General features: G+C 37.4%; 1 protein-coding gene across 1 annotated transcript; it reads right to left on the reverse strand.

Moving 5' to 3' along the window:
- Positions 1 to 711: 711 nt before the first annotated feature.
- LOC110908643 (auxin-induced protein PCNT115) lies at positions 712 to 4,378 on the reverse strand. Its single transcript, XM_022153591.2, has 4 exons — positions 3,835 to 4,378; positions 2,061 to 2,233; positions 1,855 to 1,957; positions 712 to 1,218 (listed from the first exon to the last, which is right to left on the reverse strand). Exons 1-4 carry the CDS (start codon positions 4,243 to 4,245, stop codon positions 889 to 891), a joined length of 1,017 nt encoding a protein of 338 aa, XP_022009283.1. The 5' UTR covers positions 4,246 to 4,378; the 3' UTR covers positions 712 to 888.
- Positions 4,379 to 16,029: the final 11,651 nt, after the last annotated feature.

Raw genomic sequence — 16,029 nt, forward strand, 5'->3', positions numbered from 1 at the left:
TACAAGTATTGAAGCCTAATGTACAAATCAGAAACAAAGGGGCCCCACCATGTTGGATCGTCGTGAACGTCTGTTCTTCGATGTTGAAGACATGGACGGGATGAAGAGGGGGGGGGGGGGGGGATGGGGTGACTCCGGCGCCGAACCAAGACGGGCATGGGTCCCCATACCCTGCAGCCTTAGTCCACCTACCTTGTTGTGTGATAACAATGGTGCTACTTATTTTCCGATGAATCCCATCTTTAGCGGCGCACAAAACAGGTTGAGATTGTCGTGCGTTTATACGAGATATGGTTACGAGTCAGACTCTTAGTGTTCACTAGGCGCCCACTGCATATCCACATATTTATCAACCAAAAGGGTTATCATCTATATAAATTGACTAGCTAGCTCTCTTCGCTCCAAGCTTCTCGTTATTAAATAGTTAGTTTTCTTAACATATAAAATTCATTGTGTGGGCTAATTGTATTTACTTGATCAAACATCATATATTAGAAAAAGAAAATGAATACGGCTAAAGTTGATGGTCATAAATGATAATACTTGCCCACTTGCCCAAGCATGCACTCTAAAACAACCGGTGGCGAAGCTTGACCTGAATGACGGGGGGTCGAAAACGTATATACCAAACAATTTCTATGCGAAAACTACGTATATAACACTGCTGAGCGAAAAGTTCGAGGGGTCGGGCGCCCCTCCCTGCCCCTTCTATACTTCGCCACTTAAAACAACCTTTTATTTCATCTTCTTCGAGTTACATACATCATGAAACCATATGTAGATAAAGTATAACCAAGTTTTAAAAACTTAAGCACGTTACTGGAAATTGAATATGATATGTTGGGTATAGCAACACAGGATAAACAAAAGACTCATATCATTGATAAATTAAGATTTCCATGATGGCAATGGAAGAGTTTCAGAGTCTAGATATGTTGGAGTACCGGCATTACATCGAGCCCCCTTTACTAAATGAGTTGTGGATTCAAGTTCAGCCATCTCTTCTGGCGTTATCTTAACAGATAAAGCTCCAATATTTTGTTCAAGATTTTCTATCTTGGTGGTTCCTGGAATAGGCACAACATCATTTCCCTGGTGGTGAACCCAGGCCAATGCTAGTTGTGAAGTTGTGCACCCCTTCTTTGACGCAATTTCACTAACCCTCTCATACAGGATCTTGTTGTGTTCAAGATTTTCAGGTTGGAACCTTGGAAAGTTCTACAAGACAATAATTTCAAGGTATTTAGATTGGCAAACACTAACATGATCCAGTTAGTTAATCATGTCAAACATTTGAACCGTAACCCATAAACGTTTTAGCTTTGTCGATCTATTTTCAACTTGTTTATATAGCTAGCTACTCGCTAGTTTCATTGATATTCTTATCTAACTATAAAGACCTAGAAAATTAGTATAGGACTGAAATTGTCAATTAATATAATGAGTTAAATCCAAATAATCCCCTATTTTTTTTTATATATTTTTAAGGTGATATATTATATTTGTTAACCCTTTTTATTAAATTATAAATGGTCTTTGTAAACCTGAACATAACCCTGTTTGTTATACTAGCGCGAATCCCTTTATTTATTCCTAATTAATGTCATGTTGGGCAGTGCTGCCACTACCAAAGGTTTTGTTTCCAAAACTTGGGTTAAACTTGTGTTAGAGATTTCTCCCTAACCCTTTTAACATATATATTTACTTATGAACTTTATTTGGAACTGCACCTAAACTCAGATAGTCTTTAGTGAGGCTTTAACTGGCATCCCAAAAGTTGTAGAGCCTCACTAAACCAATGGAGTCCTGGATGGAATTTTTATCTTAAAACAAAACATTATGCAAATGACATACCGGACGATAGTCACCATCTTCGAGCTTCTCCATCATCTTTGAACCAGATGCGAAAAACCCTCGTCCTAGAGGACTATATGCAACAATCCCTATCCCAAGTTCTCTGATAAAGCATGATACACTCTAAGAACTTTAGATTTTTAAAACCTTTAAACACAATAACATAAAAATAGGAAAATATAGAATAAAGAAAAGCGATATTCAACCTGCAAGTAGGTATAATATCTTCTTCAACATCCCTTGACCACAAGGACCATTCTAGTTGTATGGCAGTTATTGGATGGACACTATGAGCTCTTCTGATGGTCGATGCTGATGCCTCGGATAATCCGACATATTTAATTTTTCCTTCTTCCACCAGCTTCTTTAGTTCACCCATCTATCAACACAAATAAAAACATTAAAAGCTAGCCCAGGTTGTGTATTCAATTACTACACCATAATAATAATCATCATCAACATATACTCAGTAAATTATAACATCATAAACATCTCACCCCTAAATAACACAAGTGTCAAAAACATGTACCTTGCATGCTAAATACTTTTTTTTTTTTATGTTGGGTTTCTGACTTCCTGTTGTAGGGATGTAGATGCAATCACGTGATGACAACAATATTCTCTTAATTTCATTTATGTACAACAACTTGTAGTACAAACTACAAAAAAAGTTCATGACCTTTAATTTCATTTTGTTTTAATATGTTGGTGGTTATAGGGTCAACATACTATTTTAAGTAATTGAGATTTACTTGAAAACAAAACGAGGAATCATAAAAAATCATTGATATGGGTTAATAGGTGTGGAGTACACACACAATGATCGTTTTGATTTTAAGCACCGTAGAATCTTAATGGTTCTTAGGGGCGAAGCTCTAAGCCATAGGGGTTCCAAGGGGGCATCCTCCTTAGCAGGGTCTACGCCTTTAGGGGCTAGCCCATTGTGGGGTCCCGGGACAATGCTCGTGACAAGGGTGCCATTGATGGTCGTCAGTGGCAATTGAACTATTAGTGGAACTAAGTTACCACTTGTGAATAAGGTTGTAAACCAACCAAACGTTCAGCGAACAGTTCTAGAATTGTTCGGCGGGAAGTTCGTTTACATTTGTTTGTTTAATTAATGAACAAATATGGAGATATTCCATTCGATTAACTAAACGAACGAACATGAACAGAGGACTTGTTCGTTCGACTGTGTTCGTGAACGTTCGGTAATATGTTTGTTTACATTCATTATGTTCGTCTACGTTCGTTCGTGTTCGTCTGTTTATGTTAATTTGTTAAAAGTGTTTAATGTTTTTTTTTATTATTTGATTTTGCCACTTAAATTTTACTTTCCCTGTTATTTTTACCTTCCCCCTAAATATTAGTTGATAATTAAATTTGGAAAAAATAGTAAAATGTAAACCCATATCTTAAACATATGAAGAAGTCGGACACTAAAGACATTTTTTGGGATATGTCTAAGTAAATTTAGATAATTATGTCTTAAGTTAGCTAAACTTGATTTACCGTATTGTGCTTATAATGGACTTCTCGTGTCTTGAATTTTTATTTATCATTTAAGGGTTGTATTTTACTACGTGTGTCTGATGTTTAAGGTTAATGTTTTGGTTTTTAATTTCAAGTTTAATGTTTGTTTGCGTTTGTTTGTTTTCATGACCATGGTTCACGAACTGTTCGCGAACAATTGAAATTCCTTAATAAACGAACATGAACATAAACTTCTGTTCGACATGTGTTCGCGAACAGTTAATTAATATCTACATTTTCTTAACGAACAAACACGAACATGTCCTCGTTGGTGTTGGTTTCGTTTAGAGCCCTACTTTTGGAGTTGTATATTGAAGTTCCCACTGATGCGAGCAGTTATAAGCACTATCTATTATACTATTTCAAGAAGAGTTGAAACAAGTACCTGGACTAGAGTAAACATGTAAACAAAAACAAGGATCACGTAAAATTGTAAAACTAGCTAACCGTGATTTCAATGGGCACACGGGTGTCTATCCTGTGCTGATAATAGAGATCAATGCAATCGACGTCAAGTCGCTTGAGGCTAGCTTCACAAGCAGCCCTAACGTAGGCGGGATCGCCTTTTACCTCCCACGAACCGCTGAGTTTGATCCCATATTTGGTAGCGAGCTCCACTTTGTCCCTCATCCCCCCTTTCAAAGCCTTGCCAAGAAGGATTTCGTTGGTTTTGGGGCCGTAGTAATCGGAGGTGTCGAGAAAGGTAACACCGGAGTTAACGGCGTGGTGGATGAGATTGATCATGTCAGGTTCAGGTTTGGGAGGTCCGTAGAAAGCGGACATGCTCATGCAGCCTAAACCCTGAGCTGAGACCTCTAAACCCTGTGAACCCAGTTTCACTCTTGGAACTCTAGCCATTTGTTTTAGTTTCTTCTACTGATTTTGATCAAATGAACGGCTGATTCAATCCAATTTATAGCGAGAGTGAAGGTGGGATCGAGTTAGTTTCTATAACGATATGCGTGCGGACGTAAGCGCCTACGTTTTGGTGTGGCAGCGGAGAAAAGTCCCAGAGTGTGTGTATGAAATCTTCTGCAGAGACGTGCCGTCTCTAATTTTGAAGGGAGTTTTTGCCCCACGCCAATCAAAAATCTTCTCAATCTTGTCCAAGGGCGACCCGAAAAAATGACACAAACTTAACATGAAATTTGTGAGTTTGAGTGTAGTCTAAACGGGTCGAGTCAGTTTCAGGTTTAACCCGTGAACCCATTTAGCTAAATGGGTCAGGTTCGGGTCTACCCGGGCGGTTTAGCGGTTTGACCCGTTTAACCCATTTATATCATATTATATTTTTATACAATATGTTTTACGTCATAAAAAATTAAAATGGGTGTGTCGTTTATGCTATAACTAGGTTAGAACCCCGTGTATTACACGGGTTGAATAATATAATTTTATATACTAAAGAATAATACAAAATTACATCTTTAAAAAATTGTGTATTGCTCTGCACGGGTTGAATAAAGCTGTGTAATACACATGTTGAATTAATATAATGTAACAGTTAACACGTATAGTCATTAAGACGTTTAAAAAAGTAAACTTTGATATACTATTCGTTCATTAAAATATGAGAGGATTAAGACGTATTGGACTCCTATTTTAATCACAAAATTAATACACAATCTTGACTAAAATATTAAAGGAATAAGATGTATTGGAATTCTATTCTAGTTAGATACATATCGTAAAAATGTTATGTTCGAGACTCCAAATGTCTAATAATTACATTGTAAACATTTTTTAAACAATGAAGATAAACATCATTTGTGAAATATAAATAGATTTAGTTAAGTTATTGTTTAATATTATTATTTGATGATGATATCTTGTTAGAATTTTTGTTTTAGGTATCATATTGGATCTATGATAATCAAACAACTTTTTAAATTTACGCCTCTCGGCAATGTTGGTATAGGCATTGTCGTGGGTACAAAATGCAACCTAGACAATTTATACCGCATTCCGTCAAAAGAATCGACTCATTTGAACCCAAAAAACCTATATAATCTTTAAATAAAGCTATAAAAAACTTTTATTAAACAAATGCAAAATATATAAAAGTGATAAAAAGTGAACTATTTTCTAAAAAACTGTTAAAATAAAAAATTGATTACTATTTTTTTTTAATAATTTTGAATAAAACTAATAGATTAAAATATAACTACAATATTGATAATATTATAATTATATCTAATACTTTCTCATAATTAACTTGATTGTTATAAAACTTTGCGGCATTTGTTATTTTTAAAAGTTCACATCATTATCTTTTCAAACTACATATCTTTTCAAACTACAAAGAGATTATCGTGGATAAATATATTATTAAAGCCATAAATATATTATTAAAGCCCCATAAACTAAAATTTCACAAATAATTAACCAAATTAAATAAAAAGCTCTTATGTGTTGACAAGTGTCCTTCAAACGGTTTCTTTTATAAACCTATATAATCTTTAAATAAAGCTATAAAAAACTTTTATTAAACAAATGCAAAATATATAAAAGTGATAAAAAGTGAACTATTTTCTAAAAAACTGTTAAAATAAAAAATTGATTACTATTTTTTTAATAATTTTGAATAAAACTAATAGATTAAAATATAACTACAATATTGATAATATTATAATTATATCTAATACTTTCTCATAATTAACTTGATTGTTATAAAACTTTGCGGCATTTGTTATTTTTAAAAGTTCACATCATTATCTTTTCAAACTACATATCTTTTCAAACTACAAAGAGATTATCGTGGATAAATATATTATTAAAGCCCCCATAAACTAAAATTTCGCAAATAATTAACCAAATTAAATAAAAAGCTCTTATGTGTTGACAAGTGTCCCTCAAACGGTTTCTTTTATTATATAGTATAGATTATAACTCTAAAAGGGAAATTTAGATAAGATTTTATAATCAATATATTTTCATCCTATAAATAAGTAAAATTGTAGTACCTTATGGTGTAATGCATCACGGGAGTTTTTCAACAAAATATTTATATTTCTTTGTTAATCCAAAGGTTTTATCTTTATCATTTTCACCCATTTGATTTTTTTTTTTACTTTTAACCTAAACTTTTTCATCTTTTCAATTTAACCTCATCACTTTTTTATTTTCAACTTTGGTCCCCATACTTTTCATCTTTCACAAATTTTTCGTTTTACGTCTCGTTCAAAAATTTGGAAGTTAACACGTCGCAACGTGCGTGTGGGTTCAACATTTTTTCGTCTATTTTTTCTTGTTTGACAGACCCGTTGTAACACGTCTATTTTTTCCCGTTTGATAGGTTCTTCGCAACCCGTGGGTCCTAGATAGACTTAGTTATTCTTCTCTTCGTTTATGATTTGGTCTAATTTCTTAGCATTAACACGCCACAACAGGTTGCGTGGTTAAACGATTTACGTTTTCTTTTCATTCGGTGTTATTTTTCATTTTTTATTTATTTTATATTTACGAGCCTTTCCAACAATAGTGGTCGCTGATTGGCGCTACTTGGCACGGTTTTACGAATGTTTTTAACCTATTAAGTTTTTTTACTAATAATTTGTTTTGAGTTTACTCCTATACTTTCTTTACTTAAAAAAAACCAATTTTTTACATGCATATTTTTACGTACATGTTGGTATAAATTCGATTTGCTCTACGTTTCGGCGTAAACTTTTCTGAAAACGAGTCAAATAATATAATACGTTTTCCTTTAAAAAGACATTTTTTACTTGCATATTTTTACGTACGTTTCAGTTTAAATTCGAGTTGGTCTATGTTTCGATGTAAACTTCTTTGGGAAACGAGTCATGCAAAATATAATAGGTTTTCTTGCTTATTTTATGTATGTTTCATACATTTTGTATTGAACCGAGTGGAGTCAAATTGTTGTTTCCTTTCCCCTTTTTTTTTTCAAAATCTCTAATTCATCCTTTTTGATTACACGTGTCAGTTTTTCCTTTATATCTGTTACGTTTTCTTTGTATAAGTCGGGTCATGTAAAATACGATATGATTTGTACGGTATAAACTCAATTTCTTTAAGTTTTGATCCAATCGCAATGCTTATATAGGTTACATTGAGTTCAATCGGATAAATCGAAACACGCTGATTTGTGTAAAATGCAACATATAAATTACATCAAATAAGGCATAGAACTAACCCTTTTTAAGTACTAATGTTGGAAAAAGAGTGTTTTTTTTCTTCCTTTTGTATTTTCAGGATTAAATGAGCTCAAATTAACAAAAGAAGCAAAAAGGCAGCTAAATCTAACATAAATACAAGAAAAGGAACATAAGTGGATTGCCCGACCCCTCGACAGCATCCTCCCAAGCAAAACAGAGAAGGCAGAACACTGATCACGCCCCGTGCTCAGCCAGCACGGGGCCGTGCCCAAGAAGCAGCAGATAAGACAAACCTATAGAAGCTTCTACTGCCCACCACGGGGCCGTGCCCAGTGAACACGGGGGCGTGGCGAAAGTACTGCAGGCGCATTAATTGTAATTGCGAATTACAATTAATGAGGAGAGAGATTGTCAGACGGGCACGGGGCCGTGTGCAGCGGACACGGGGCCGTGCCCAGGCTTCTGTTCAGCCTATAAATAGGAGTGCTTGGTTTCATTGCAACTCATCCCTTGGCACACCACCTCTCTCACACTTCATCCACCACCCACCACCATCACAACACCATCATCCACCACCATTATCCATTGTCCATCATAGAGTGTGTGAGTCGTCTCGGGATCCAAGATTGATCGTAAGAGTTCTTGACAATCAAGGCCATGTTTGCCTAAGTCTCTTACATCACTTGGTGAAGACAAGTGTTTAGTATAATACTTTTTATTTTTAATCTTTTGCACTTTTTATTTGGTTTTGTATTAATGACTTTAATAACTAGTTGCTTATGTTGAAGGTGATTCTTCCTTATCGTTTGTCCGTGGTGTCTTGGCATTATTTTACTGTCTATATAAAATAAAAGATTTTCACCATTCATATCTCTACGGTCTATATGGAGGTATGTTGGCTACCTGGTCGGGGGTTAAGGGAACGGTTTGGTAAGGGTCTTGCCCTTGTTCAGCGTTTAGAGGTCCTGCAAGGGACCTGGGTCAAATTTAGTAGGATCTCCTTCAATACCCAAAGGTATTGGATGGCGGGGATCCAAACTCTTTGACCCCCTCATAAGTTAACTACTATTAATACTATAACCCGGCTATTTAGAACTGTATCCCTGCTGACTCAGACTACTTAGTCGAGGGTAACGTCACCTCCAAAAGAGGGGCCTACCATAATTTGCATTAATAACTTAATTCATTATCTTTCAATAATCCGACCCTTTAGGATTGTATCCTTGCTGACTCAAACTATTGGGTTGAGGGTAACATCGCCTTCAAAAGAGGGGCCTACTACAATAATTAAGATAATCTCCTAAACAAGTGCAAAAGTGCGAAAATAATCAAAGGTTATACTAATACACGAGTCGGATCCAAGTGATTCATCTTGTCTATCTGTTTTTATTTTTATTTTTCAGCATTTAGTTAGTTTTATTTTCTTAGTTTAAAAATCTTTTCTAACATTTTGATTTGGTTAGACGTTGAGGATAAACTGGTATTAAAAGCTCTTGTGTCCTTGGACGACCTCGGTATCTTACCAACACTATACTACGTCCACATGGGTGCACTTGCCCATATGTGTGTTTAGTGTTAGTAAATATCGTGTTTTATAAATTTAAAACTTGGCTAAAAGTGTAAAAAGGGCTTAAAATATACATCTAAAATATATTACACTACACACGCATCACACGCGTTTTCTTATGGTCAATGCATCACATAACGTTTGGACAATCATTCAGTGTTTGCGATATGCCTGCGCCACAATGCGCGCGAATCTTGTTACTAGTATATAACATTTGAGTGAATAGTACTATTTCTTTTGTTTTTATTGATTTTTTTATTGCATAATAAACTGAAAACAGTTTAGTTTTATTTTTTTAATTTTGTTTATGTTTTTTTTTCGAATTTGTCATCATTCAGTTGCTACTTAGCACGTTGTTTGTGTTGGGATTGAACCCTACCAAAAGAACAGTTGATTAAATCCAAAAATGGATCAGAGCAGTGGATCTAGAATAAGTAGATGTTTGTATTTAATTCTCTCCCCTTGAAAGTGGCTGAACAACTGATGACCTCTATCTACTGCTCGTCTACAACAACTGTCCTTCAACAACTGCTGATGATTAAAGAACTGTTGAAGACAAACACTGATGCTCAATCTACTGATCTGGGTCAAGCACTGCTGAAGACATAAAGTACTGCTGGAGTCACAACAGTGCAATGGGAAGCAGTAGTTTGTTTATTCATTGTATTGTAATGTAATCAGTAGTTAGCAAGCAGTAGTTGTATTAGATCAGTAGTTACAGGTTTAGGAGGTTAGATGTCATTTTCATGGTGATGTCAGCCAAGATGCTTCAGTGGTTTGCTCATGCCTATAAATAGAACAATACCCTGTACTGTTCTATTAGCTCTTTCATCACTTGTCATTCTGTACGAGCAAATTGTTGTGAGCTCAGGCTGAGGGGGAGTTTGTGATACATTCATGCAATTGTAATTGAAGTTTGAAATAAATTCAATCATTCGGTTCAATGTTAAACTTGTATGTTGAAAGCATTTCTCCTGTTTGATTATGTGCAAAGTTTATTTCCATTTTAATTCCGCTGCATTTACTTGTTCATCTTCTTAATTCTTAAACGAAAACACAATAAAAAAGAAACTCAGATCCTAACAATTGGTATCAGAGCTAGGACAGTCAAATTTGATTTAACAATCATTTTGGCGTAAAAGTTCAGCTCACAATCATTGATACTTATAATTGTTCGTTTCGTTGAAAAACAGAGTAAGGTTTAATCACGAACAAAGTTAATTAATCAGTACCTGTAAAACAACCAGGATGACGTCACAATCACAAGATGTTAACAATAACTTCGGTTCACTTTTCAAACCACCCATGTTGAAACGAAATGAGTACAACATCTGGGAGAGAAAGATGGGTCACATCCTTGCTCAACAGAACACCGGATGTTGGAGGTCGGTTGTCTTTGGACCACATGTTCCAATGGTGCCGAGTGCTGAGGAACCTAAGAAAGTTGACAACTATACTGATCTGGATTTTCAGAAAATTGAACTGGATGCCAAGGCATTTAGCATCGTTGCATCTGCTTTGCCCAATGAAATTTATGCTGGACTGTTTGACTGTAACAGTGCCAAGGAATTATGGGATGCACTTAAGGAACAATTTGGGGGGACTGAAGAAGTGCATGAAAACAAGAGGGAAATTTTGAACCAACAATATGAAACATTTTATCAGATTAAGGGTGAATCATTAACTCAACAGTTTGAGCGATTTAGCTGTCTCATGAGTGAACTAAAACTTGTTAAGGTTGAATTTACCAAATCAACACAAAATAGCAGGTTTCTTAGGTCACTTCCTGAAAAATGGGATACAATTGCTTTTGTAACTAGAAACACAGTTGAATTCAAAGATCTGACACTGACCCAGCTTCATGGTAGACTCCTGACCTATGAAAGGGAGTTAAACCAGAAAAAGAAGTTGCAAGAGTCTGGCAAAGTTGCAGATGACTACTCATTTGGCAACACAACTCTTTTGGGTCAGGAAGAGTCTGGCAGTAGTAAGGATCAGAGTTATGATCATTTTATTGACATAACTGCTGGTGGTAACTTCAACTCTGATCCTCACTCATCCAATTATGCTTTCATAGCAAATGGAGAAAGCCAGAACTCTGACAATCTGTGCTTTGAACTCAATGACCTTCAGCATTTTGATCCAGTTGATTTAGAGGAAATGGACATTTTGCATCAACTTGCTTTGCTAAGTGTTAGAACCAACAAGTTTTACAATAGGACAGGGAGAAAATTCCCAGGGTTGCATGGGAATTTATGTGACAACCCGAGTTTCCAAGGTCTTTACTTGATACATTACTTGTTTTGTGAATTGTTTTTTTTTCGTTATGCTTTGCAGTATATCATGTTCATGCTTAACATACGTGGATGTAAACTATCTTGAATATTAAACTGTGAACTAGGTGTATTATTATTATTTTATACGTACACAATGAAACTAAGAACCTCCGCCACCCACACACTCAATGGATTTGGAACCTTCGCCGGAACAACCACTCGACGAAGCTTGTGACCTTCGTCTCCCACATACTCGGCGAACATTGGAACCTTCGTCGCACACACCACTCGACGAAGCTTGTAACCTTCATCGGGAGCAGGCTTTGGCCCAAGACTGTTTCCGTCGGCCCAATTTCATTTACGTTATAACCTTTGATATCACAATCACATCAGAACACACGTATAGAAACCCTAGAGTCTCTCTCTCTCCTTGATATCACAATCACATCAGAACACACGTATAGAACCTTAGGCCGACGAAGCTTCAAGCTTCGTCATGATCCTTCATCGCACCTTGAATCGGCGAACTCCCAAGGTTCGTCATAACCTTCGTCGTGCCTTAAGTCGACGAACCTTAAGGTTCCTCGTGAAGCTTATAAGTAACAGTAGTTAGGTATGTTGTGTAGGGTGCATGCATGTTAGAAACTGATTTGACAATTACTTTTAATGATGCTTTCATATGATCGAATGACATGATTTAGTTTTCACACCTAGTATACCTGATTGTAAAACATGGTCATGGAAACTACCTGTAAACTATGAATCTTGTATGAATTAAATTAACTGTTTATGTGTTACTTGATAATAATTGCCAAGCACACTTTGTGATATTAGATTACATGTGAAACCTTACAAACATGAACTGATTGTATATACGTATACAGTATAGGCCTTGACTGAATAAATTGAACGTGTAGTTAAGCCTACCGAGCAAACCGAGGTGAGTTCACACTTTCCACAAGGCATCAGATTCCCAAGGGTTGGGAATGGGTAAAGGATTGAAACTGAAACTGTGTGACCTCCTGGTTTGGAACACGCACACACCCTCTTTATTGAAGGGTGACAACATGTGATATGTATTTAATCGGAACCTGCGTAATCTCCTGGTTTGGAGATTACGTACACACCCTCTTTATTGAAGGGTGACGACACGGATACTAGACCAAAACTTTCTCTCATGAAGTCCCTCCTTTTATATCGACTTAATCGTCGGGCCAATGGCGAGCGGGTCATTAGTTAGATAGCGCTATTTAGGTTTAACAAGCCTCACACCGTGCTGCAGAGGACGGGCGTGAACTAATGGATCTGGGCACTAGTCAATGATGATAGACATTGACGTCAGGGCACCAACTTACTTTAGTCAGTGGTTGACATGGTAAACGGGTCTAGTGGTTTACATGGGGAAGCCCCCACTGATTATGGACATGTTTGGGAAACCGGGTAAACTGGTTAACTTATGACTTACAAATGAACACCTGGTTTTTGAAACAACTTAACAATGAACACCAACTGTGAACTCGCTCAACTTTGTTGTTGACTCATTGTTACATGCCTTGCAGGTCGTTAGGTGCTTATGGAGCTTGCACGGGGAGGAGAGGTCATTGTGGGATACGGACTGTTATGTCCTGTGCTAACATTTGAACTTTAAACTACGTTTTGGTTATTTAAACATTTCTATGCTTCCGCTGATTTCTCAAACATGTTTGGTTTATTTTGAAACACCAATTATATTGGGTTTAGTTTTATTTACTTATTTATGTTGTTCAATATGATTGGTGGCTTGATCCTGGTCAGTCACGCCTCCATGCGGTGATACTCCGCTTGTGGATTTTGGGGGTGTGAAAGATTGGTATCAGAGCCATTGGTTATAGTGAACTTGGTTTTAAAAAGGAGGAAAAGCTTTTTGACAAAACCAGACTATAACCTGTACAGTGCTCAACGATCCACAACGACGCCTCGCTCCACGTGCAAGGCTCAACACAATAGGTGATATGATTTATGTTTATATTGCCTACTTGCTAGTTACATAGTACATTATTCATGGTATGCTTAGCCAACATAGTATCTGCTGTCTGAAACATTGTGTGCTTACTCTCTTCTGTCACTCCACACTAACGCATTGTCACAACACTTTTTTTTACCTATGCTCTCTTTATTGTGAAGATCATGAGTGAACGTATCAACCTAACTCAAGCCCAGCTGACGGCTTTAGTCAATGAACAAGTTGCTGCAGCACTCGCAGCCGCTCAGGTAGGAGGTATAACCTGCCATTGCAACTTACTCTAGGATCTTTAGATCCTACTCTCGTGAACCAACACTTGTGCTTAACTTGTCTCATCTTACTCACACGACAGGTCAACCTGCTCAGCCTCCTGTGTGCACTTTCAAAACATTTATGGACTGCCGACCTACTACTTTCAACGACACTGAAGGAGCTGTAGGCCTCCTCCACTGGTTCGAGAAGCTCGAATCCGACTTCGAGATGTGTGAATGCCCTGAGGCTCGCAGGGTAAAGTATGCTACTGGTACTCTAGAAGGTGTAGCGCTCACGTGGTGGAACGCTCAGGTTCAGATGCTGGGGTTGGTTGCTGCTAATGCCACCCCATGGAATGACTTCAAGGATTTGATCAAGGAAGAGTACTGCAACCGAGATGACATCCACAAGCTGGAAGTAGAGTTCTTTAACTTAAAGATGATGGGGTCGAAAATTGAAGCGTATACGAAGCGATCTAATGAGCTGGCTATCTTATGTCCTACTATGGTAGATCCTCCTATCAAGCGTATCGAGCCGTACCTCAAAGGTTTAGTGCCAGAGATCCTGAGTCATGTGACTGCAGCGAACCTCGCCACCATTCAGCAAGTTATCCGTTTGGCTCATCGTCTCACTGACCAGGCAGTCGAGCAGAACGGATTGCCCAAGCGTATTGGTACTCCTACTACTACTACTTCTGATACCCCCAGCGACAACAAGCGCAAATGGGATGGAGTCTCAAGCAAGGGTTCAACATCTGCTCAGTCTCAGTCTTAGCAGCGAAAGACTGACGACTACAAGAGCCCTTGTCAACAATCTTCTGGTAGTCAAGGACAGAGTGGGTACAAGGGGAACCACCCCAAATGCAATCAATGTGGTTTCCATCAAAGCGGACCGTGTACTAAGGGCACTTGTCAGAGGTGTAACAAACCTGGTCATGTGGCCAAGGATTGCAGGAGTCTCTACCCTGCGAATCAACGATGACAGAATCAACAACAAACTCCACAGAATCAGCGTCAGCAGCAACAACAACAGCAGGGTAACAACAAAGGATGCTTTCAGTGTGGTGCTGAAGGCCACTTCAAAAGAGACTGCCCCTAGCTGAATGTAACAACTGTCACTAAAATCCATAATTAGGATGGTAATTAGCTATTAAGGAAACCCTAATTAAGAAACCCAAGTAATTCTACACTAACCCTAAAATTTCCAGAATAATCAGAATCAGGAACAGGGCCCCTAAAACTCAGGGGGGGATAAACCCTAGCCAACGATTATCCTCATAACTAATTGTAAAATTCGAAAAATGAAAAACTGTCGACACAGCAAGCCTACATGCACGAAGGGCTACTCTATGAAAGTAGGGTGACCACTCGCGTAGCGCGACGCCTATAAGGGTACCCCCTCGCGCTACGCGACGGTGTCAAATTTCGGGTATAAATAGAGGGGGTTGGGACTTGAATTTTGGCACTTGAACGACGAAGAAACTCGCTGTATACGCTGAGTTATAGCAGAATTCGTCCAACACACACACAATTATCGAAACGCTGCCGCAATCAGGGTAATAACTCGATCGCTATTACGATTCAACGTCCGATCGATTATAACTATCCAACGATAGTCCAGGTGCTGCTCAATTGAGCTTGTACTTTGATTATTCGTCGTGATTTCGACTTGAATATTAGAGTGCTGTTCGAATTCGGACTATGCTCTGTTATTCGTTGTGAATCCGATTGAATTATCGAGTATTGCACTGATTAATCGTTGTGAAGGTTTAATCTCGTGAATTGACGTAATTGCTGTATTAGTTACTAACCTGTGTGTGTGCATTGTGTTAAAACTAGGTGTAATCAAGGCTAATCAGTAGGCTTATATCTATTGCTCGTTAATCTGCAATGTGAGTCATTCTCCTTTTTAAATTGTTTTCTCACAGTTTGTGAGTAAGTATTACAATACCTCAAATTATTTTCAAGGTTATAATTACAGGGATTAAGTCTTTGTAATCACCAAATTACAGCTGGTATGTGGGGTATTGTGCACATTACTATTATTATCACTCTATGTGAGTGAATATTACTCTATGTGAGTTATTATTACTCTGTGTGAGTACACCGTCACTATTAGGGCAACGGGACCCAATAGTGGTATGACCACAGTCACAGAAATGAATCGAGTGACAAATACCCATTCTTGATAATTGGTTGATAGAAACATTGTAATCGCTCTTAATACTGTAAATTATAACTAACGGGTCGTTTTAAAAAAACAGAATGATTCACTCAGTATTTCCCCGCTGACAAAACCTTTTTCAAACATGTTTCAGGTGATCTGTGTGATCCAGGAAAAGTGCAGTAAAGCACTATCAAGCTCAGAGAAGTGGCTCAGTGTAAATAAACCAATAAAACGTGTGTTGAAAAATAAAGATTTCTGTGT

The sequence above is a fragment of the Helianthus annuus genome, chromosome 14 (genome assembly GCF_002127325.2).
Source record: "Helianthus annuus cultivar XRQ/B chromosome 14, HanXRQr2.0-SUNRISE, whole genome shotgun sequence".
Taxonomy (NCBI): Eukaryota; Viridiplantae; Streptophyta; class Magnoliopsida; order Asterales; family Asteraceae; genus Helianthus; species Helianthus annuus.

What these genes read in the sequence shown, in the direction of transcription:
- LOC110908643 (XM_022153591.2), bottom strand. Translation starts at nt 4,245, where the DNA reads ATGGCTAGAGTTCCAAGAGTGAAACTGGGTTCACAGGGTTTAGAGGTC. An exon ending in GTGTGCCCATTGAAATCACG is followed by an intron (nt 2,234 to 3,834) that starts GTTAGCTAGTTT and finishes TTGTGTTGATAG; the next exon opens with ATGGGTGAACTAAAGAAGCT. An exon ending in AAGATGGTGACTATCGTCCG is followed by an intron (nt 1,219 to 1,854) that starts GTATGTCATTTG and finishes ATTGTCTTGTAG; the next exon opens with AACTTTCCAAGGTTCCAACC.